The sequence below is a fragment of the Capra hircus genome, chromosome 13, assembly GCF_001704415.2.
Source record: "Capra hircus breed San Clemente chromosome 13, ASM170441v1, whole genome shotgun sequence".
Lineage (NCBI taxonomy): Eukaryota > Metazoa > Chordata > Mammalia > Artiodactyla > Bovidae > Capra > Capra hircus.
Genome location: NC_030820.1, coordinates 3,347,841 through 3,370,346, shown reverse-complemented (window position 1 = coordinate 3,370,346; position 22,506 = coordinate 3,347,841). Strand labels below are relative to the sequence as shown.

General features: G+C 42.0%; 1 protein-coding gene across 2 annotated transcripts in view; it reads right to left on the bottom strand.

The window, feature by feature from the left end:
* The window catches only part of SNAP25 (synaptosome associated protein 25), an 87,488-nt gene continuing 69,807 nt past the window's right edge, over positions 4,826-22,506 (bottom strand). Inside the window, exons 5-8 of one of the 2 annotated variants that reach the window (XM_005687812.3) lie at positions 17,639-17,756; positions 13,919-14,044; positions 11,410-11,554; positions 4,826-6,111 (exon numbers count right to left, since the gene is read on the bottom strand). In XM_005687812.3, coding sequence (XP_005687869.1) covers positions 6,043-6,111; positions 11,410-11,554; positions 13,919-14,044; positions 17,639-17,756 — 458 coding nt within the window. In that variant the 3' untranslated portion in view covers positions 4,826-6,042. Of the gene's footprint in view, positions 6,112-11,409; positions 11,555-13,918; positions 14,045-17,638; positions 17,757-17,920; positions 18,039-22,506 lie in introns of both variants that reach the window. The other variant, XM_005687813.3, reaches the window with a different exon arrangement.

Genomic DNA, 22,506 nt, shown 5'->3' with positions numbered 1-22,506 from the left:
CCATAGATGGCAGCCCACCAGGCTCCGCCGTCCCTGGGATTCTCAAGGCAAGAACACTGGAGTGGGTTGCCATTTCCTTCTCCAATGCATGAAAGTGGAAGTGAAGTTGCTCAGTCATGTCGTGACCCCATGTTGAGCTATCTCAAATCCTAAAAGATGATGCTGTGAAAGTGCTGCACTCAATATGCCAGCAAATTTGGATAACTCAGCAGTGGCCACAGGACTGGAAAAGGTCAGTTTTCATTCCAATCCCAAAGAAAGGCAATGCCAAAGAGTGTTCAAACGACCACACAATTGCACTCATCTCACACACCGGTAAATTAATGCTCAAAATTCTCCAAGCCAGGCTTCAACAGTGCATGAACTGTGAAATTCCAGATTTTCTTGGTTTTAGAAAAGGCAGAGGAACCAGAGATCAAATTGCCAACATCCATTGGGTCATCAAAAAGCAGGAGAGTTACAGAAAAACATCTACTTCTGCTTTATTGACTATGCCAAAGCCTTTGACTGTGTGGATCACAATAAACTGGAAAATTCTTCAAGACATGGGAATACCAGACCACCTGATCTGTCTCCTGAGAAATCTGTAAGCAGGTCAGGAAGCAACAGTTAGAACTGAACATGGAGCAACAGACTGGTTCCAATTTGGGAAAGGAATACATTAAGGCTATATATTGTCACCCTTCTTATTTAACTTATATGCAGAGTACATCATGAGAAACGCTGGGCTGGATGAAGCACAAGCTGGAATTAAGATTGCCAGGAGAAATAACAATAACCTGAGATATGCAGATGACACCACCCTTATGGCAGAAAAAGAAAAGAAAGTGAAAGTGAAGTCTCTCAGTCGTGTCCAACTCTTTGCGACCCCCATGGACTGTAGCCTACCAGGCTCCTCTGTCCATGGAATTTTCCAGGCAAGAGTACTGGAGAGGGTTGCCATTGCCTCTCCAGGGGATCTTCCTGACCCAGGGATCGAATCTGGGTCTCCCGCATTGCAGGCGGACGCTTACCGTCTGAGCCACCAGGGAAGCCCTATGGCAGAAAGGGAAGAACTGAAGAGCCTCTTGATTAAAGTGAGAGAGGAGAGCGAAAAAGCTGACTTAAAGCTCAACATTCAGAAAACTAAGGTCATGGCATCCGGTCCCATCACTTCATGGGAAATAGATGGGGAAACAGTGGAAACAGTGTCAGACTTAATGTTTTTGGGCTCCAAAATCACTGCAGATGGTGACTGCAGCCATGAAATTAAAAGACACTTGCCCCTTGAAAGAAAAGTTATGACCAACCCCGACAGCATATTTAAAAGCAGAAACATTACTTTGCCAATGAAGGTCCATGTAGTCAAAGGCGTAGTTTTTCCAGGAGTCATGTATGGATGTGAGACTTGGACTATAAAGAAAGCTGAGCGCAGAAGAATTGATGCTTTTGAGCTGTGGTGTTGGAGAAGACTCTTGAGAGTTGCTTGGACTGCAAGGAGATCCAACCAGTCCGTTCTAAAGGAAATCAGGCCTGAATATTCATTGGAAGGACTGATGCTAAAGCTCCAATACTTTGGCCACCTGATGTGAAGAACTGACTCATTAGAAAAGACCCCGAAGGCGGGATAAGGGGACGACAGAGGACGAGATGGTTGGATGGCATCACTGACTCGATGGACATGAGTTTGGGTAAACTCTGGGAGTTGGTGATGGACAGGGAGGCCTGGCATGCAGCAGTTCATGGTGTCACAAAGGACTGGACCTGACTGAGTGACTGAACTGAACTGTTTCTTGGACTTAACTGATTTTGCCATGAAAGCAACTCCTGATTGATTTGAGAATGAGAGACCACAGAAAGAGAGAAAAGGGGAGGAGCCTCCACAGACAGCTGCCAATTCGCCCAGCTGACCTACAGTTGACTATAGTATAGTTATCATTCTTTCAAAAAATAGCATCTTCTCTCCCACCTCCTACACTCTTTATCTCCTTCAGTGTTTTACATTTCTCTAGCACACTTACCATCAGATATACTTCATATTTAGTGGTTGACTTATCTGAGCAGATAAAGCCTCCAGCTTGAATGTGAGAGAGGGTGTACTCAATCGCTTCAGTTGTGTCCAACTCTGTGCGACCCTATGGACTGCAGCCTGCCAAGCTCTTATATCCATGGGATTCTCCAGGCAAGAATACTGGAATGTGTTGCCATGCCCTCCTCCAGGGCGTCTTCACGAGCCATCAATAGAACCCAAGTGTCCAGTGACTCTTGCATTGGCAGGTGGATTCTTTACCCCTGAGCCACTTGGGAAGGGTCATCTTCTAGGCCTGTCTACAGCTTTGGAGGCACACATCCGGCTTGAATCATGCCGACATCGCTTACTAGCTTTAATAAGATAAATCTGGTTCTGGTAATCTATTAATTTCTTCTGCAAAATGGGGCAAATAGTGTCAAGGTTACAGACTTTTTAGGAGAGTTTAATGAGTCATCATAAATGAGGCATTTTGCACAGCACCTGGCATGTATCAGCTGATCAGAAGTATGGACTTTGTTCCCTTTTTCTCAGTTTCTAGTGCAGTTGTCAATGGGCTGACAAATGAGTGCCACAAAGCTTGGGGCTAGGTGATCAGAGCAGAGGCCAGGAGAGGGTGTGGAAGGAGGAGAACCAGGAGAAACAAGAGGCAGACAAGAGGAAAGGGCTCTGTCACTAGGACCCAGGACCACCTTCTAGTGTTTTTATAGAAGATTGAGGCCTTGTGGTATTCTGCCTTGCCCCAGTAATTGTATTTCTAGTGTACTTCCTGAGTTGGTGCATTACCCAGGTCTGATTCATCCCTGGAGAATCTGTCTTCCTTTAGCCAAAAGCAGCTGACTGCATTACAGCTGAGGCTAGACGAGCTCAATTATCCAAGGAAATATGCTTCAGAGTGAATTATGTGTTGGACCTTAAAGCAGCATGCCCATGTCCTACTTTTCATATACCTAGTATGGGGTTTTAATTATTCAAACAATGTGGAAACACACTCACTTCACTAAGAACAGGTGGAGCTGGGAAAAGAATTTTCTAACACAGCCCATACACCAACCCCTTAGCTGCTTTGACATACACAGTATGTTTATCTCCCCATCTCTGAGCATCCTCTCCACTGCCTAATTTTAAGGCATAAATGTGTTTAGAGTTGGTCCTTAGAGTAACTTCCCTGCGCATCTGGGTATCTCTAGAACTTGTTCTAAGGCTTAGGGAGAAGCTGAAGAACCGCAGACATTTGCTGAGGATGATGAGTTTGTCATCACTGGTTTCACTTCTCAACTGCTCTCACCAAACCTCTGGAATTACTGGTGAAATGACCTGGCAGTGAGCCAAGGTGATCAGGACGAATTCACCGGTGTGGTCTCCGTGGGGTAGGAGAGGGAAGCAGCAGGGTGGCAGGAGTGAGGAGTTAACGATGGTGCTGGTGGCAGCGGTGGAGGGGGAGGCGAGGGCGGTAGCGGCAGTGGTGAAGGGTGGTGGTGGTGACTGGGGAGGGAGCAGGGAGGAAGGAGGCGCTAGTTAGGATGATTCAGAGGCGGTAGAGGCAGTGGCAAGGTCAAGGTGGTGGTAGTCAAAGCAGTGGTGGTGGAGGAGCTAGAAGGGCACAGGTTATGATGGAGGCGATGGTGGCAGGGACAGTAATGGGGTGAAAGCGGTGACATCAAAAGGACTGAAAACACACGTCTGCACAAAAACCTGTGCACGAATGTTCAGAGCCTCATAACTGATAAGAGTCCAAAGGTAAAAACAGTGCAAATGTCCAGCAATGGATGAACGGATAAACAAAATGTTTTCCATACAATAGATATTATTTGGCCATAGAAAGGAAGACTCTGACACATGCTATACACCATGGAAGAAATCTTGAAAACATGATGCTGAATAAAAGCAGCCGGTCACAAAGGACCACATATTGTACCATTTCATTTACAGGAAATGTTCAGAATAGGGCAAATCTATAGACAAAACTTAAATCAGTGGTTGCCTATGGCTGAGGGAAGTGAGATGGGAATGACTGCTGATAGGAATGGAGTTCCTTTGGGGGATGTTAGAAATATTCTAAAATTGGATTGCACAACTGTGAATATACTAAAAACTATTGGATTATACAAATATTGAATATATTGGCTTCCCTGATGGATCAGATGGTAAAGAATCTGTCTGCAATGTGGGAAACCCAAGTTTGGTCCCTGGATTGGGGAGATCACCTGGAGAAGGAAATGGCAACCTACTCCAGTATTCTTGTCAGGAGAATTCCATGGAGAGAGGAGCCTGGCGGGCTACAAGCCATGGGGTGGCAAAGAGTTGGACACGACTGAGCGACTAGCACTTTCACTTCCACACTGGATTATATGTTTTAAATGGGTGAATGTTATGATGTCAATAAGGCTGTTAAATCAAGTGGAAGCAGCAGTGGTGGTGGTCGTGGTGGGCTCAGTTTGGTGGGGTGACACTGGAGAGAGGGAAGATGAGAGTTGATTGACACCTAATATACCTCAATCCATGTACAGCCAAGTCTGAGTACTACCGATTTTTTCTATGGATTTTTTTTTTTTTCTTCTGTGCCTTCTGGTTGAATTACATTCCCCCCATGGCCAACACTGATCTATACATAAGAATTTGTGAAACAGATTGTAAAAATCATGCCATGTTTCAATTGCCAATGGATCATGTGTAGAAGGGACACCTTTGCTTTTCCCATACGGTGTCCTTAGCGCACAGAACGGACTTCTTGGGAGTGATGGGACTGTAGCCAGATTTCTACTTCTTGTGTGAGTACAAACTCAGACAGGGTCCATGAAGAAATTAAAGCAGACATCTGGGGTCCAATAATTTTTAATAATTTTAAACTAGCTACAAAATGTCAATCACATCACAAACTGACAGAGGAGACAGGAGGAATTTAATATTACATGCCGTAATGATATTTATCTCATAGTTTATCTATATTTCATTCATTTACATTATTTTTTTAAAGGTTTCTTTATCAGCTACTAAATATCTCAGCAATTTGGTGTGCATAGCTCTAGATTAAGCAACAGAGAATTGTACTGATAACAAACCACAGGGGAAATAGTGATTAGTAAGAGTCAGCCTTATAAAATTTACATCTCCACACTGTTTCACAGCAAGGTTGCTTTCTCCAAAACACAGTCTTCAAAAGCAGCAAACAAACTCTATATTACATCCATTGGACATAATTTCAGTCAAACGCATATTTTGCTGGAAATGATTAAATGGTGAGTATTCAAACCCATCTTTTTCTAAAATTATTTTTTTTAAAAAAGGATGATTATGATCGATAAGTTTAAATATTGACAGAAAGAAAGTGACACTACTGCAGTTTTGCTGGTATAACTTAATCTTGACAGTGTCTCAATACTGAGCATGCTTTGTTGTTTTGCTGTGGCTGCTGTTGTTGTGTGTGTGTTTTCTCATCAGTATGCTACTGTCATGGAAAGATTTTGTTTAAGTAGGAATCTAAAAATCTATTCTCATGCATAAATGCATAAATCACATCACTTTGAGTGCAATGCCTGGTATGTAATTCCACGTTGTCTAATCATGAAATCATAAAGACAGATGGACAGCCATGAGGAACCAAAGACAGCAAATTTTGAGTTTCAGAGCCTGACACCCAAAGAAAGGACCGTGGCAGTAGCTCTGCGGAATGTCACAGTTTTACAAGAACAATACTGTGTATTGAAAGAATCAACAGCACATTGAGCATTCCTAAATTGTTGTCATTCAGCAAACACCACTGAAAAGAGAAAAGGTAAAATGAAACCCAAGACATCTTACGTAAAAAGTTAGAGCCACAAAATGACCACTATATATAGCCTTTGGAAAGAAAGAGACCCAGAAAAAACAGAAGACACATAGTATCGTTGGGCTGATGGACGACACAAGACGACATTCACAGTGGGGGAAGGTTGATGTGTGCATGTGTGCAGACCTACTAGGTAATACCATGAGAAAAGCATGAAGGTGCTATCTTGCCCAACAGCATTTGGAAGAAGACACAGATGGGCCATTTAACCACTCCCCAGCATCTTTGTTGCACGTTGGTTGGCCTCATCAATTCTGGTTTTGTTGGAATCAGCCTGGAAAAAGAGGAGAGAAAAACAGAATTCAGTTTACCCATTAAAATTCTATTGGACCCCTTCAGGGTCCAGTTCAAATGCCTCCTACTGGGTGAAGGCATCTTGAAACTTTCCTTTTCATCAGAATGAACCATCCCTTCTTTTGTGTTCCCAGAACCATTGGCTGGACTTGAGCAAGATCATAGAAGTCTGATCTCATGACTTAGTTCTTATAACTGTTTTCCCTACCACAGAGTGTTCTTTGGAGGACAGAGACGTATCATTTATCTTTCTATTCTGGAACGACACCCGGTGATTTCTATGGCAGACATTCACATCTGTTAAATTGAGTTGAATTCCTGCTATTTGTACAGTTACTTAGCAGCGTCACTTTGGGCAGATTACTTAACATTTTGGGGCCTCAGCTTTCTGCACTGTGAGCTGGGGGCAGTAAAGAACACTGCTGGCGAGCACAGTTCCACTACTAGTTTCCGCTCACTCAACTGGGACAACAGCAAGACTGATATCAACACTGAGGGATATACTGTTATTCGCTCCTTTCTTCAACTGAGGAAGCTAAGCAGAGAGGATTTAGGCAATTTGTCTAACATCACAGTGCTAATAAATGGGGAAACCGGAGTCAAGGCCCGGAGTCAGAGTCCACACTATAATCACTGTTAGTCATCTTACTACTTAGGTTTGCTATGAGGATGAAATGAGTTGCTACATATAATGGTCTTAGAATAATGTTTTGCAAAGATGAAGTGCTCAATATATCTTATCTTACAACTACTGCTGTTCAGTGAAAACATGGTTTGCTTTTGCGGTATTTAATATTTGTTAGTCCCATTTCTGAAGACACTCCTGTGAGCTTGGTAACTGGCTTGTTTTAACAGAGACACACTTACTATCATTTTATATTTTGACTGACTGACTCATTGCTTGAGTTCTCTTTTGCTATACATGCATCATGAAACCCAGGACTACTACCTGGATATACTGTTAAACTCTAGAAATGAACTATTCCTAACATCACCGAGGAACATACGAGTCAGCAAGCAGAAGAGAAGACAAACATTCCTTTCTGGCTGCTGTTTCTGCTCTATTGTGGTTGGTAACGTTGTCTGTCTTTCTCCAGCCTGGGAAGGGGGCGGGAAACTGAGAGGCAGGGTAGGGAAACTGGACTAGTTTATAGCAACAGTACTTATTTGCTGATTACTGCTTTCACATCAACAACTATGCCTGGTGCTTTGTAATCTCCACCAAGTTGTGTCTTCTTTATCCAGTTTAGTTGTGAATTCCCAGGACACTAGAGTTATCACTATTCAAATAGAAGTTTGCCAAGTGAAAGAGAAATATTTCTAGGCTGTTCATAGCTTTGAATTATCTGGCAATGGTTCCTTACCATCTGTTTGGATAGTTAAGAGTTGACTTCAAAACAGATAAGGCAAAACACTAATTTTCTTTGATTGTTTTGATCTACAGACTTGTAGTTTTGACCTTTAGGTTCGCAATTTGGAAAATGGGTATTTCTCTCCAGTTTTCCTGAATGCTTTAGTATTCCCTCGTTAGCTACAAATCCTATCAGAAATAGTAACACTTTGATCCAAAGGAAAATTAGAAGCTCAGATCAATGTGAAATGTTCCTTAAGACTGGATTATGCTGATTATTTTTCCAGACTTAACTTTGAGAACTGCTCAAATAAGGAAAAAGCATGCCTGCCTGAAGATCTGCACCCTGACCCGGGGACGCCTGGCTCTCAGGTTGCAACAGTTCTGGGTAGGATAGGCTTCCCTGGTGGTGTAGAGGTTAAAGTGTCTGCCTGCAATATGAGAGAACTGGGTTCGATCCCTGGGTCGGGAAGATCCCCTGGAGAAGGAAATGGCAACCCACTCCAGTGTTCTTGCCTGGAGAGTCCCATGGACGGAGGAGCTTGGTGGGCTGCAGTCTGCGGGTCGCTAAGAGTCGGACACAACTGAGCGACTTCACTTCACTTCACTTAAAAACAGATAGCATTTCTGAAGGCAAACATTCTAGGATTTTCTTGCATTACAAAGGCACTGGTGAGTCTTCATGTGATGGTACAAGAGAATGTTTTGAAGTAGAGCACGAGGCTACTCTTTGGATACCCTCAAAGAATCTGGGAGGAGCTAGAACAAACGTATTATCAATGAACATCTGTGATGTCCACCTCAGTTCTTTCTGAAGCATATCAAAATTCCAGCCCATACAATACCTGACTCCACAGGAGCCAAGTCTTTATTATATTATATAACATACGTGCTTTTAGGAAAAAATCCCGAGATAATCTTCTTTTACTTGTCTTCCTGGTATTTGGAGAATGCATCTGTGTTTACTCTATTTATATCTTGCAGGACATATTTATGCATCTCTGTTTTCACATTTCTATTTAGAGAATCCTAAACTTGCTAATACACTCAAGATACACTACATGATCTGCCTTTGTGAGAAAACCTGATCCAAAACACCAGTGGAAGAGGTAGAAGGGGCTGTTTAGCCCATGCTTCTGAACACTCTGGAAATCTTAACTCCAGACCATGGCAAGTAGCTTTTAGGGCACAGCTCTGACTTCTGGAAGAGGATAGCTCTATCTTACATGACAGCCTGTTCTGATCCCAGATTTGAATTGTTCTCTTATTATCTTTCCCCTGGAGAAGGAAATAGCAGCCCACTCCAGTATCAGATGAGGAGCCAGGTCATGAAGCTGGTGAGCAGAAAAGCCTTGCTGGAACTCAAGATCTTAGTTTTCAAATGCCATGCTTCCATACTGATGGGAGACTGTGAGCAACACTCAATCTTCAACTTTACTGTATTTTAACGTGTGCGTCACATCTTGCAGTGACAATTTTAAATCCAAGTTTGAACATTATTGTTTCCTTAGCAACAGTTCCCATAAAGACCTGACAGAAACTTGCCCCATTTTAATAGATTTCCAAAAGAATCATGCAATTCCAGCCTTTGAAGACTGCCTATTTATAAATACCCTAAATCAGAAAACAGGGTTTTTAGATGGACAAAGTAATTTCTTGAGAGTCCATAGGAATGTACGGAAGACTGCATTATTTTGGATTCCCAAAACTTCACAGCTAATTGAAGTGATGAGAAAAGATCATGATTGGTGGAGTTGGGTGAGGGTTGTTGTTTGGGTCATGAGAGAATATGGGAGAAATAGAAGACTCTTTTTAGTCCTACAGTATGATTGTAACCCTAGATATGCAGAAGATCTTTGCTCATTATTGTCTATGATCAGAAGTAAGAACTTGCAAAAGAAGGTAGAAGTCTACTAATAATCATGTGACATGTATCATTTGGGGAAATGCTGAATTGAAATGGGCTTTATCTCAATCATATCCACATTGTTGTTCTGAGGGGAAAAAGGCTAGCTATTAGAAGGGAACTAGACCCCTGCCCCACTTCTTAAGCAATTTGGCGTCCAAGGATGAGATAAACTATAATGGCTATTTCCTATCCACTTGCTGGACTTTTGATGAAACCCTATAGCTGCACAAGTCTTGGCTCTTGCAGTAAACTGGGCCCAGAATGAAAACTTTCCCCTAAAGAATAGATCTAGAGCTTTCCTGCCTTTCCAGGAAAACTGCTTGCTTAAAGCCCAGCTCTGTCAATAAAGACTTGACCCCTCTTTCTTAGCAGAAGTTCTCTTTCTAGGACTCTAATTGAGTTAGAGATACATTATCTTCCTACATCTGTGAGTCAATTGGGTCCTTTGATAGAAAAATGGCTACTTTTCTTTTTTCTTTTCCCCTCCAATTCATTTTCATATTGGAAGGTGGTTCAGCAATTATTTCTTAGTTCATTTTTCTGGGCCATAATGGGTCAGATCCATTTCTATTGGCTCCAGTGCCTTTTGAAACTCTCAATATTGTTCTAAAAATCTATTGACTTACACAGCTTAAAAGCTTTAGCACATCAAAGGCTCTTACCAACAGTAAGCATGTCATGACTTGTGAAGTAGGCAAAGCACAGGTATTTTGCCAACTACACTGACATTTGTGTAGCTCAATATTGATTAGGCAAAATGTTACGCAGTTTCAAATATCTTTATAAAGTGCATAGAACACAACAGGGCAAAGCGCTTCCTTTATGTCTTCTCATTCCTTTTTTAAGTCAGTGGAGGATGCTCAGACACCAAGAAACAGAGCATTTAGTCTTGGGTTCAAGAGAGCACAAAAACTGCCCTTCTAGCCCCAACCAAAGTGGAATGAGTTGTTGAAAAGAAACTCAGGGTTTCAGGCTCAAAACTTCAATATCTTCCAAGGAATAAACTCCCATCATATAAGATTAGCTAAGCAGAATTGATTATAGATGTACAATTACCATCAAACTCATAATTTGCCTATTTCTCCCTGTTGGCATTTGGATATCTTAAGAGATTATAAGTAATATTTAGGAGTCTACTGATTAGGGAGGGGATGGAACACAAAGACATAGAGACTGCATCAGATTTGCATAGTGTAGAATATCAGGTGTGGGTGCCCCAAATCTTTTTAGAAAAGCTTTCCAGCACTTCTTTCTGTTCCTTCCTAATCTGAAGCCCCCAACCCTATCTTTTCCCATTCGACTGTCTCTACTCTTTCTGGCACTAGGCGGCTCAGTCTTAGTGTGACATCTGGTGTCCTTATATGAACTCAATTTCATTAGATTATGTTCCCTACTTTGAGATCTGGACGTGTGCACTTTTGAACTGGAAATGGAATCTGGGCCTTTTTGGACTATCATTTGAGCTTCCACACTTATAGAATCAAAGCTCGTATTCACCTTCTGGCTAACTTAAAATAACTGTTCTTCCCTCATTTCCTGATTCTGTCCCTACCTCATCTCTGACAAGCTCCCAACCAACCTTCAAGACTCGAATCAAATTCAACTTTTGTGGTGAGATTTTCCCATCCCCTGACCCTTGAAATCTTTCCCCATCTAACCTGACTTAGCATTTGATGGGCAACTTTCTTGACAAATGATATGTTCATCTGGATGCTCAGTGCTTCCCATGGGCTGTGAGTTTCTTGGCAGTGGAGACGGTGTCTTTCCATCTTAATATGTCCTTTATGCCTCGCACAATGCCTGTAGTAAAGGCGGCCCTGAGCAATATCCGCTAGATTAAATTCTACCCTATTATTTACATATCTGTTGCTGTATTTCTGTCTCGGAAAATGAAGGGGAAGATGTCTATCTACCAGGGCCTGAATCCAAAGTCACAGTTTGCGGGTCTTGTTAAGCCCTTCATGCTTCCTTGGTGGAGGTGATAAGCAACAGAAACCTGCTGACTGCCCCGTGCTCACCTTCTCCATGATCCTGTCGATCTGGCGGTTCTGTGTATCAATCTCATTGCCCATATCCAGGGCCATATGACGGAGGTTTCCAATGATGCCGCTCACCTGCTCCAGGTTTTCATCCATTTCATTTTCTCGGGCATCATTTGTTACCCTGGGCATCAAAGAAGAGGTTTTAGAAGATAAGACAAACTCAAATGTCCAAGACCCAAAGCTTAGGGAAAATCTATTGATCTCCAGGTATCAATCTGAACCTTTAAAAATCTCTGTTCAATATGAGAACATTTTAGCTTTCGTAGATAGGAAAATAATTTGTAAATGCATTATTGAACACTTAAATTTCTACTTTTAAAGAAGGCATATTAAGCAGATTAATATACCTACTTCTCTCAATTCTACCAACACCTCATTTCCTCCCTGTATGATTATCCCAATAAGGCTAAAACCATTTTAGTTGGGAGGATTCCGGGTCAGAGAATGAGGTGGAACCCGTTAGAAACTGTATTTTCCTTTCTGAAATGTCAATCAAAGTCTCCAAGACTCAAATTTATAAGGAAAGAAAAGCTATTGTACTAAGTCAGAGAGTTTCTCCACTCATCTACTTCTCCATTTGGGACCAACATTAATGGGAAGAGTAATGAGAATAACAGTCTGCTCCTTAACCCTATTTGCTCCCAAGAACTCCAAAGGGAACTACATTTTCAAGATGATTTTTACTTGCTCTGGTTTCAATGCTATGTGGTTTTTTGTGACATTGTGAATCGGTGATTTCAAGGAAGAAAACTGTGATAAAATATTGTTTCAGCCTAAGCAGGGAGGAAGGAATTGGCTCTCAAAATGCCTTCCCCAAAGGGAGTTCCCATTTTTTCATAACTCAGCTTGAAAGTTAAGAAGGCACTTTTTTTCCCTTAAAAAAACTTCTAATTGCAATTTATTCACACATCATTTTTATTAATAGCTACTATATAGCCACAGCTCACCCCCTGCACTGTATGGATGCACGCACTGCTCAAACTGTCTTCAAGAAAGAACTCATTTTTTTTAAAAAAGAAAGAACTCATTGCCCAGTTGTAAGGAGTGTGGTTAGCTGACAGCTTCTCATTGTTCATTCCTTCAGGTCTGCTTTGAGCTGAGGTCATGTTCTTCTCAAGGTGTCCCCAGCCAATGACGAAGCAAGACTTGTTACAAAGACTTACTGATTTCTACCTACCGTGGAATTCCTCCAATGAGCAACTTTGCTGTGGAGACCCCAGTGAGTTGGTGATTTTTTGCCAGCTCCGCCTGATGGTCTGACAGCTCTTCCCCAGTCTTACTTCCCCGCTTTCCCTCCCCAGTGTTGCTCTCTAATAAACCTTTTGCACGCTCCTTCATTCTTGGCACCTGCTTTTGACCCAGCTGATGGACATGGGCACGTACTGCACTAACTCTTTATTGTAGATGGTAGAAACTTATTTCAGAATGTCTGAGTTTTTCCTACTACAGATGGCGATGGGCTAAAATGTGCTCAGAGGGGTTAAAACTCATTCCTCATGGTAAATCCCAATGTAGACTGCTCCTCTAGGGTTTGTAAAGCAATCTAGGCCAGATAAAATTAAAGGGGAACTTCCCAGGTTTCGTGTGTAGAAGAGAAGTTTACATAAATGATTGTCAGCAGCTACGACTTACTTTTGGTTCCATAATTCTCAGCCTTCTTTTCATATTAAAATCTGAGGGGCTCTAAAAACTACTGACACCTGGATCTCACTTCTAGAGATTCGGATTCTGATACAGTTGGTATGGAGTAAGCCCAGGCATCTCGACCTCTGCCCACAGCCATAACTACCGCTGGGCTCTGGTGACAGTTCTCTCCGGTCCCTTCAGTATTCTTCCTGCCATTGCCAGCTCATAGATGTTTCACCATTCCTTATTATCGGCCTTGCCCACATATCTGTACATAATCTCACAAATTCTGTCCAATCAAAGTCATGGAGTGAAACATTTGTTTACTGCCACACTGATGCTGGATGTGGTCACGTGGCTGGCTTTGTCCAGTGACATGTGGGCAAAGGCTTGACAAGTGCTTGCACATGGGCGCCTACCCCTTGGTGCTGCCACCACCGTGCAAGAACCACGGGCTTTCCTGGGGAGAGGTCGCATAGAAGAGGAGGGACGCCTCATACCCACGGCCCCAGCCAATCACCAGACAAGAAAGCACTGCTGTCTTAGACCATCTTGCACCCACTTGCATGTAATGAGCGAGCCCAGGAGATGCTCTCGGAAGACCTGCTCAGTCAACACAGAGATTCAGAAGTTAAAAAAAAAATGGTGTTTTTTCCCTTTTTTTGGAGGCACCACTCGACTTGTGAGCTCTTAGTTCTCTGAGCAGGGACTGAACCCAGAGCATGACGGTGAAAGCACCGAGTCCTAACCATCCGACTGCAGGAGAACTTCCCAGTGTTGTTTTAAGAACCACTCAGGTTGGAGTAGTTTGTCACTCAAAAGTAGGCAACCGCTATAGTGCCAGCTACACAAGGCTCACCTGCGGATGAAGCCACCACTGATGGCCATCTGCTCCCGTTCATCAACCACGCGAGCAGGCTGGCTGGCCACAACTCCATCCTGATTATTGCCCCAGGCTTTTTTGTAAGCATCACTTGATTTAAGCCTATGCAAAAAAGAGGGTGAGTGACAAGCAAAAGGGGCGGCGCATCAAGCTCACAACAATCATTACCTCTTCAAGCTCAGAACCGAACCAAGCGAATGAGTCTTAATTCGAGGCATTAGAGAATACCGATATATCATAATCCAGACCCAAACAGTTGGCCACCACCAAGCCTCAGCTACTCAGGATTTCATTTTTGTTAGTTTAGTTGGATTTAAGACAAGGATTAACGTAGTTGGAGGACATTCAGTTCTAATTATATTTTGAGACACAAAACACAGAAAAAAACATACTGGCAGACAGACACAAAACAAGACTGCCAAGTAGAGTGTGTATATCACACCACAGCAACACACTGTCATCAAGAAAAACATCCTGGACCAAGTTTTTACACACCATCATGCAAAGATTCCCGTTTTAATTGTTTTCCCCCAATGCATGTGCAGAACCAAGCATTCTCACCCTGCGTGGAGAACATACAGGATTGGTGGTTGGCCAAGGGTGATGGTCTTTGAGTTGCCTCTAGAGTGATTTGAATTAGATAATATATCGGTACTTCCAAACAGTCACCATACATCCAGAGGTGATGTACAAACCTTTGTCCACAGAGACAAAAAGTAAAAGAGGCATAGTGAAATGAATGCAGGAAAATAGAAGAGAGAACAAGCCATCTAGCACCAAAAAGGGAAATCCCTCTACATCTTCTTCATGCACCAGCTACAGGCATGAGTAGAAAGTGAAGCATTCTCATTTAAGCCAAACTACTCCAGAAGTTGACCATTCTCAAAAAAGGCACTAGCAGGACAGTAATAGCCTTCATGAGGATTTGAAACGCAGGTTCAATAGCTTCTTTGTTGGACTGAGGGACAGGATGGGAGTGGTTACAGCTGCCTACTTCAAACTATCCTGGGACGTGGTAGGGGAAGTGGTATGGAACTGGTGTGGTCTCTGTGGGCCATGTTTCACTGAGCTGCCTTGGAGAGAGACTTAAAATCCAGGCATACCTATTGTGCCCAATAGACGCGTGTGCAGCATATTTTGGTGGGTGCGTTGTAACTGAGCAATCAAAGATGTTTTTCTGTTCTTTGCATAGTAGAAACCACACGCTTTTTAGTCCAAGAACAGAACTTCTTTCGGTCCTGTTTTCGCATTTTGTATTTTCTATTATACGACACCAGAATTTAACCTTTTTTTCCTTTTTTTTAATTGGAGGACCATAGCCATCTATTAAAACTGGCACTAAGACTAATATTTGCAGATTAGGGACCAAGAAACCCTGGAGACGAATTGGAAAATTGTACAGATGGAATTCCAGCAACTCCCACATTTAATGTATAATGCCATAGCCTTCAAGCAGTCAGAATTCACTGCTCTAAAGAGCCGGGGCCACTTAGTGGGACAGGATCCAAAAATGAATTTAATAAAGGTTAGAGTATGGCTTTGTTTTTGTTATTTTCCGAATCCCCATCCCCTCCCTCCTCACATTAACAGAAGTTATATGGACCTTGTGATGCTTTCTGCTATGTAAAATGTCCGGTGTACCATCTTTGGCAGTCAAGGGAGTGGGAAAGTTTGCGTTTCGGAACGAAGGCAAATCACTGCACCCACAATGCTGCACATAGACTCACATAACTGCGGGACATCTACCGTAGTCCCTCGAAACATGCCGGGACAGGGCGAAGCCCCCAGAGAGTGCAGGGCGCCACCAGCCACTGTGCTGTGACACATGGTTTTTAAAGCATTATTTACACACAATAGGGAACACTTCAGTCAAGCTTTGAAGCTCAGTTAGGGTCTCTTGTGTAATAAGGAATTAGTGCCAACTGGTACGTGGAATTCCCAGGGGTCATGATTTCATCTGAGCATTAGAATCTGTCACAGGGAGGGAGGGGGGCCTGCCTCCACCCTTTGTCCACACAGTTGGTGGATGGGGAAAATGTATCTATGAAATTCATCACAAAAGAGGTAGACATCTCACCTGGGGGCAAGTGGCCACTGAAAATGATGAACAGTTAAATCTTGACTAACTGGAATGCTTGGGAATGTTATTTCGGTGAATTATAGGACTTTCTTAACACAGTGGACTGTGGAGGTAAACTTAGTTTCAAGAGTGATGGCTGACTATCTGTTAGACCTTGAGCCACTTTCCTGCCTTAGAGTCTTAGGGCAGGGAACATGATCAAAGCATTCCTTGGTTTTGGTTTCTCTTGATATGTCTGATTGCCTTTCCTCTGCAGCTCAGCTTTCATTGCTTGGTCCGCTTGGATGTGGAACTTACAGAATGAAGACTGAGTGAGAGAATGCAAACTGCCTCGACTGACCTTTAAGAGAAATGCTTTTAAATCCCTAATGGGATTTTTCCCTTTGTTTATTTGCCTCTTTTTGCTAAAAGTCGAAACAAACAAAAATATAAATATACTCGAAGGTTCAAGTTAGCTAGATTCCAGTTAATCAGGTTTTACTGTAGATCATTCTTTAAAAAAAAAAAACACCAAAACTTAAATTTATTTGTAAAATGAGCCCCTCCCCTCCTAAACAGGAAGTGGGATATTTTAAATCAGCCTCAAAGTTTAAAGGATGTGAATGGTCATATAATCAGCTAGAAATGACATCGATTTCTATTCTAAAAGCTAGGATCAGGAGAGCTTTTAGAAAAAGGCTTCTGTTCAAAGGGAAGTAGGAGGGGTGAGGGGGATTGGGGAATGGGTTTAATCTTCCAAATGCATGTTGGACAATCCACTCATGCATTTTTTGTTTTCCACTGCTAGTCAAATAAGACTACCTTCCAGAACACTTATTTTCAGATTCCTTCTGTTGCAAACCTTTTATAACCACATGTCACATTTCTGCTACATTCCAAAAAAGCGTTGCAGAACCTTAACAGTTGAATGTTTTGTGATGTCGTGCATGCAAAATCTACACATTTCAACATTTCGGCCAGTGTACGGGAGATCTTCCTAAAGGAAGAATTGGAGAGGGATGGGCCCAATTTGGCTAAGGCATGAGCACTTCTTGCTGAAGGACTCTTTGCCTCTGCATTGGGTGCAGCTGCGGCATCTATGGTCTAACCGCTGACCAGATTTGGTAACTGGTGGGCAGTTGAAAGGGTGAATCTCTGTCTTACTTACTCTCTACCTTATGGAATGCTTGTTTGGGCCAAATTACCTGTTATTTTTGCTTCTGAAAAATCGAACCTTGATACATATGTGTATCTCAACTTCCAAACTTACCCCCAGTCTTTTCTAAATCTGCAATTTTGGTTTCGGGGACTTAGAGAACATAAAATTCCCTGGGTGGTGCCTCTTTCTTGAGGTTAGTCTCTGTCTTGAGGTACACTTTCTGGAAAATGTTGAAACGTTCATCAATAAAAGTTGCTGACAGTGAAGCTTTCACTGTAGTATGCCTGATTTTTAATGCATCAACAGTTTACTCCCACTAATATCATCTATGCTATGAGATGAATGCATTAGAGACGGTATTGATCTGTTCTGCATGCCACATACTCATCCTGCCTTTGCACCCAGCAGGAATGAGATTGTCAAGGCTTGGAGATGGGCCTTGGGAAACCAAAGCTTCAGGCAGGCAGGCAGCACCTACTTGTTACAGGGACACACACAAAGCCCGCAGAATTTTCCTAGATCCGTCAAATTCTTTTCTGCTTCTTTCATGTCCTTATTGATTTGGTCCATCCCTTCCTCAATGCGTTCCAGTTGTTCTGATTAAACACAAGTATTTTATCCCCACAGAATGAAGCGGATGGAAAAGGACAAAGAAAAAAAAGACAAAACTTCAGACATTCACTTTGACATTAAAAAAAAAAAAAAAAAAGAAAGAAAGAAAACTGGACGCCACAGATTAGAGCTGGTACCCAGTACCTACTTGTTACAAGGACATATGAAAAGGCCACAGCATTTCCCTAAATCTTTTAAATTTTTCTCAGCCTCCTTCATGTCTTGGTTGATATGGTTCATGCCTTCTTCAACACGATCGAGTTGTTCTGGTTAGGACAAAGGGATGACAGTGTGGAATGAATTTTTTGGGGGTTTTCAACAGAACATGAGAAATGAAACGGAATTTGAGAAAGAGGGAGAGCTATCACAATGCATTGTCTGAGGAGATGCATTGCTAGAATCGGCTGTCGATGCCCTATGCAGCCAGGGGTGGAAGGAAATGAACAAAAGTGATGCTCATATAGTTTATAGTTCAGACATGATGGGATGGAGTAGGTAAGCCTGCTTGATTCTGAATGTCCAGGAAAACAGCACAGCATATTCACTTACTCAGACACCAGTGAAACTCAAGAGAAAGAAAATAGGGTGTTAGTTTATGTTTTAGGCATTCAAATGCAATGGTGCTAGAGGAAGTGTCTGCTTCAACTTTAAAACATCTCTCTCTTTTGGTTTTTAGCACCCTCAACCAGCTAAGGATAGAAAATAATACACTTTCTCCTTTGGGAAAAATAACAACTATAGTGATAATTAGCAATAGGTACCATATCTATATTTCCCCCTAGCAATGGCTGTTTAGCCAAAGGCAGGCCATAGGCAGTCTTTGGTTTTGAATATTCAATTCATAGAAGCTGTAAGAAAAGCAATATCAGCACAGCAACATTACAGGTACTGGACCATTAAATTCCTGGAGAAAGGCGATGGATTGGAACATGAAACAGTACTAAGTCATCAGTGCCAGGAAAGGTGACCTTAGACAGTATCTTAAGACATAGACTGATGGCCATAAAAACGAATCATACTTCTAGGTTGCCAGGGTTACATTCATCAACTTGATTAATTTTTCAAAAGTGGTGTCATTAAATTGAGTAAATTACAAGTTACATGAATTTTTACACGTGATTTTTAAAACAGCTTTTATGACTTTTTGGCTTTTCATGTAGCTCAGCGGCAAAGAATCTGCCTGCCATTGCAGGAGATGAGGGTTCCATCTCTCGGTCGCAAGATCCCTGGAGGAGGAAATGGCAACCCACTCCAGTACTCTTGCCTGAAAAATCCCATGGACAGAGGAGCCTGGTGGGTTACAGTCCATGGGGTCACACAGAGCCAGATGCGGCATAGTGACTGGGTGCATAAGACCATTAAGGCAGCAGTGGGATGTCCTGGCTGGCTATTTACAAAACCTAATTACATTTCTATTCCTTTTTTCAACTATATTTTCATGCATGCATGCCTATGCCTCTGGGAAGAAAGATATGATTAGAATAAAACTGGTAAATATTTTCCTGTATAAAAGGACATAAATAATTACTTAGAAACAATTTCACATTAAATTGTCATTCCAAACTGGAGAGACTGCCTGTCCATTTGGAAAATAAGAAGCTATTGTGTTGTCTTTTGTGGGGCTGAGGAACAGAATTCAGCTTATTAGGAATTTGCTGTCTCTTCTCTGGTTTTCAAGAGACAAGAAAAACAGAATGTTTATCCAGTATGTGATAGCCACAGGAAATAACAGTGTAGTGCTGGCAAAACTTTGCTGAATAAATATAGGTATACTCTTATCTTTAAGAAAATTCTTGAAGGGGCTAAAAAAATGGATGACAACTCTTTACATTCCAGAGAATTCTGTTCTTTTCCAAACACTTCATCCCAGTTTCCTTAAGGAATACAATAAATTAGTCTGTAGATCAAAATAACTATCAAATGAGAGATTGGTTTGGGGAAGTGGAGCCCAGTATCTTCAAAACAAGAAGCACATTAAGAACAGACAGAATGAGGATGACAATCCCCATTTGAGGAATTGCTAAGGGCTTCCTGGAGAGCTGGTCTGAGGTGGGGTTGAAGTACATCTCTGGGTTCAGTTCAGTTCAGCCACTTAGTCATGTACGACTCTTTGCGACCCCATGGATTGCAGTATGCCAGGCTTCCCTGTCCATCACCAACTTTCAGAGCTTACTCAAACTCATGTCCATAGATTCGGTGATGCCATTCAACCATCTCATGCTCTGTTGCCCCTTTTCTTCCTGCCTTCAATCTTTTCCAGCATCAGGGTCTTTTCCAATGAGTCAGTTCTTTGCATCATGTGGCCAAAGTACTGGAGTTTCAGCTTCAGCATCAGTCCTTCCAATGAATATTCAGGACTGATTTCCTTTAGAAGGGACTGGTTGGATCTCCTTGCAGTCCAAGGGACCCTTAAGAGTCTTCTCCAACACCACAGTTCAAAAGCATCAATTCTTTGGCGTTCAACTTTCGTTAGAGTCCAACTTTCACGTCCATACGTGACTACTGGAAAAACCATAGCTATGACTAGATGGACCTTTGTCAGCAAAGTAATGTCACTGCTTTTTAATATGCTGTGTAGGTTGGTCATAGCTTTTCTTCCAAGGAGAAAGTCTCTTTTATTTCATGGCTGCAGTCACCATCTGAGGTGATTTTGTAGCCTCCCAAAATAAAGTCTGTCACTGTTTCCATTCTTTTTCCATCTATTTGCCATGAAGTGATGGGATTGGATGCCATGATCTTCAGTTTTTCAATGTAGACTTGTAAGCCAAATTTTGCACTCTCCTCTTTCACTTTCATCAAGGGGCTCTTTAGCTCTTTGCTTTCTGCCATAAGGGTGGTATCGTCTGTGTATCTGAGGTTATTGATATTTCTCCTGGCAATCTTGATTCCAGCTTGTGCTTGATCCAGCCTGGCATTTTGCATGATGTAATCTGCATATAAGTTGAATAAGCAGGGTGATAATATATAGCCTTTACGTACTCCTTTCCTGATTTGGAACCAGTCTGTTGTTCCTGTCCAGTTTAACTGTTGTTTCTTGACCTGCATACAGATTTCTCAGAGGGCAGGTTAGGTGGTTTGTTACTCCCATCTCTTTCAGAATTTTCCACAGTCTGTTGTGATCCACACAATCAAAGGCTTTGGTGTAGTTAATAAAGCAGAAGTAAATGTTTTCCTGGAAGTCTCTTGCTTTTTTGATGGTTCAGTGGATGTTGGCGAACTGAGCTCTGGTTTCTCTGCCTTTTCTAAATCCAGCTTGCACATCTGGAAGTTCATGGTTCATGTACTGTTGAAGCCTGGCTTGGAGAATTTTGAGCATTACTTTGCTAGCGTGTGAGATGGGTGCAATTGTGCAGTAGTTTGAGCATTCTTTGGCACTGCCTTTCTTTGGGATTGGAATGAAAGCTGAAGTTTTCCAGTCCTGTGGCCACAGCTGAGCTTTCTAGATTTGCTGGCACATTGAGTACAGTACTTTCACAGCATCATCTTTAGGATTTGAAATAGTTCAACTGGAATTCCATCACCTCCACTAGCTTTGTTCATAGTGATACTTCCTAAGGCCCACTTGACTTCACATTCCAGGATGTCTGGCTCTAGGTGAGTGATCACACCTTCGTGGTCATCTGGGTCAAGAAGATCTTTTTTGTACAGTTCTTGTGTGTATTCTTGCCACATCTTCTTAATATCTTCTGCTTCTGTTAGGTCCCTACCATTTCTGTCCTTTATTGAGCCCATCTTTGCATGAAATGTTCCCTTGGTATCTCTAATTTTCTTGAAGAAATCTCTAGTCTTTCCCATTCTATTGTTTTCCTCTATTTCTTTGCATTGATCACTGAGGAAGGCCTTCTTATCTCTCCTTGCTATTCTCTGGAACTCTGCATTCAGATGGGTATATCTTTACGTTTCTCCTTTGCCTTTTGCATCTCTCCTTTTCTCAGCTATTTGTAAGGTCTCCTCACAGCCATTTTGCCTTTTTGAACTTCTTTTTCCTGGGGATGGTCTTGATCCTTGCCTCCTGTACAATATCATGAACCTCTGTCCATGTTCTTCAGGCACTCTGTCTATCAGATCTAATCCCTTGAATCTATTTGTCACTTCCACTGTATAATTGTAAACAATTTGATTTAGGACATACCTGAATGGTCTAGCAGTTTTCCCTACTTTCTTCAGTTTAAGTCTGAATTCATGATCTGAGCCACTGTCAACTCCTAGTCTTGTTTGTGTTGACTGTATAGAGCTTCTCCATCTTTCTCTGCAAAGAATATAATCAATCTGATTTCGATATTGACCATCTGTTGATGTCCATGTGTAGAGTCTTCTCTTGTGTTGTTGAAAGAGGGTGTTTGCTATGACCAGTGCGTTCTCTTGGGAAAACTCTGTTAGCCTTTGCCCTGCTTTGTTTTGTACTCCAGGGTCAAATTTGCCTGTTACTCCAGCTATCTCTTGACTTCCTACTTTTGCACTTTAGGCCTATATAATGAAAAGGACATCTTTTTGGGGTGTTAGTTCTAGAAGGTCTTGTAGGTCTTCATAGAACCATTCAACTTCAGCTTATTCAGCATTACTGTTAGAGGCATAGACTTGGATTACTGTGATATTGAATGGTTTGCCTTGGAAATGAACAGAGATCATTCTGTCATTTTTTAGATTGCATCCAAGTACAGTATTTCAGACTCTTTTGTTGACTATGAGGGCTATTCCCCTTCTTCTAAGGGATTCTTGTCCACAGTAGTAGAT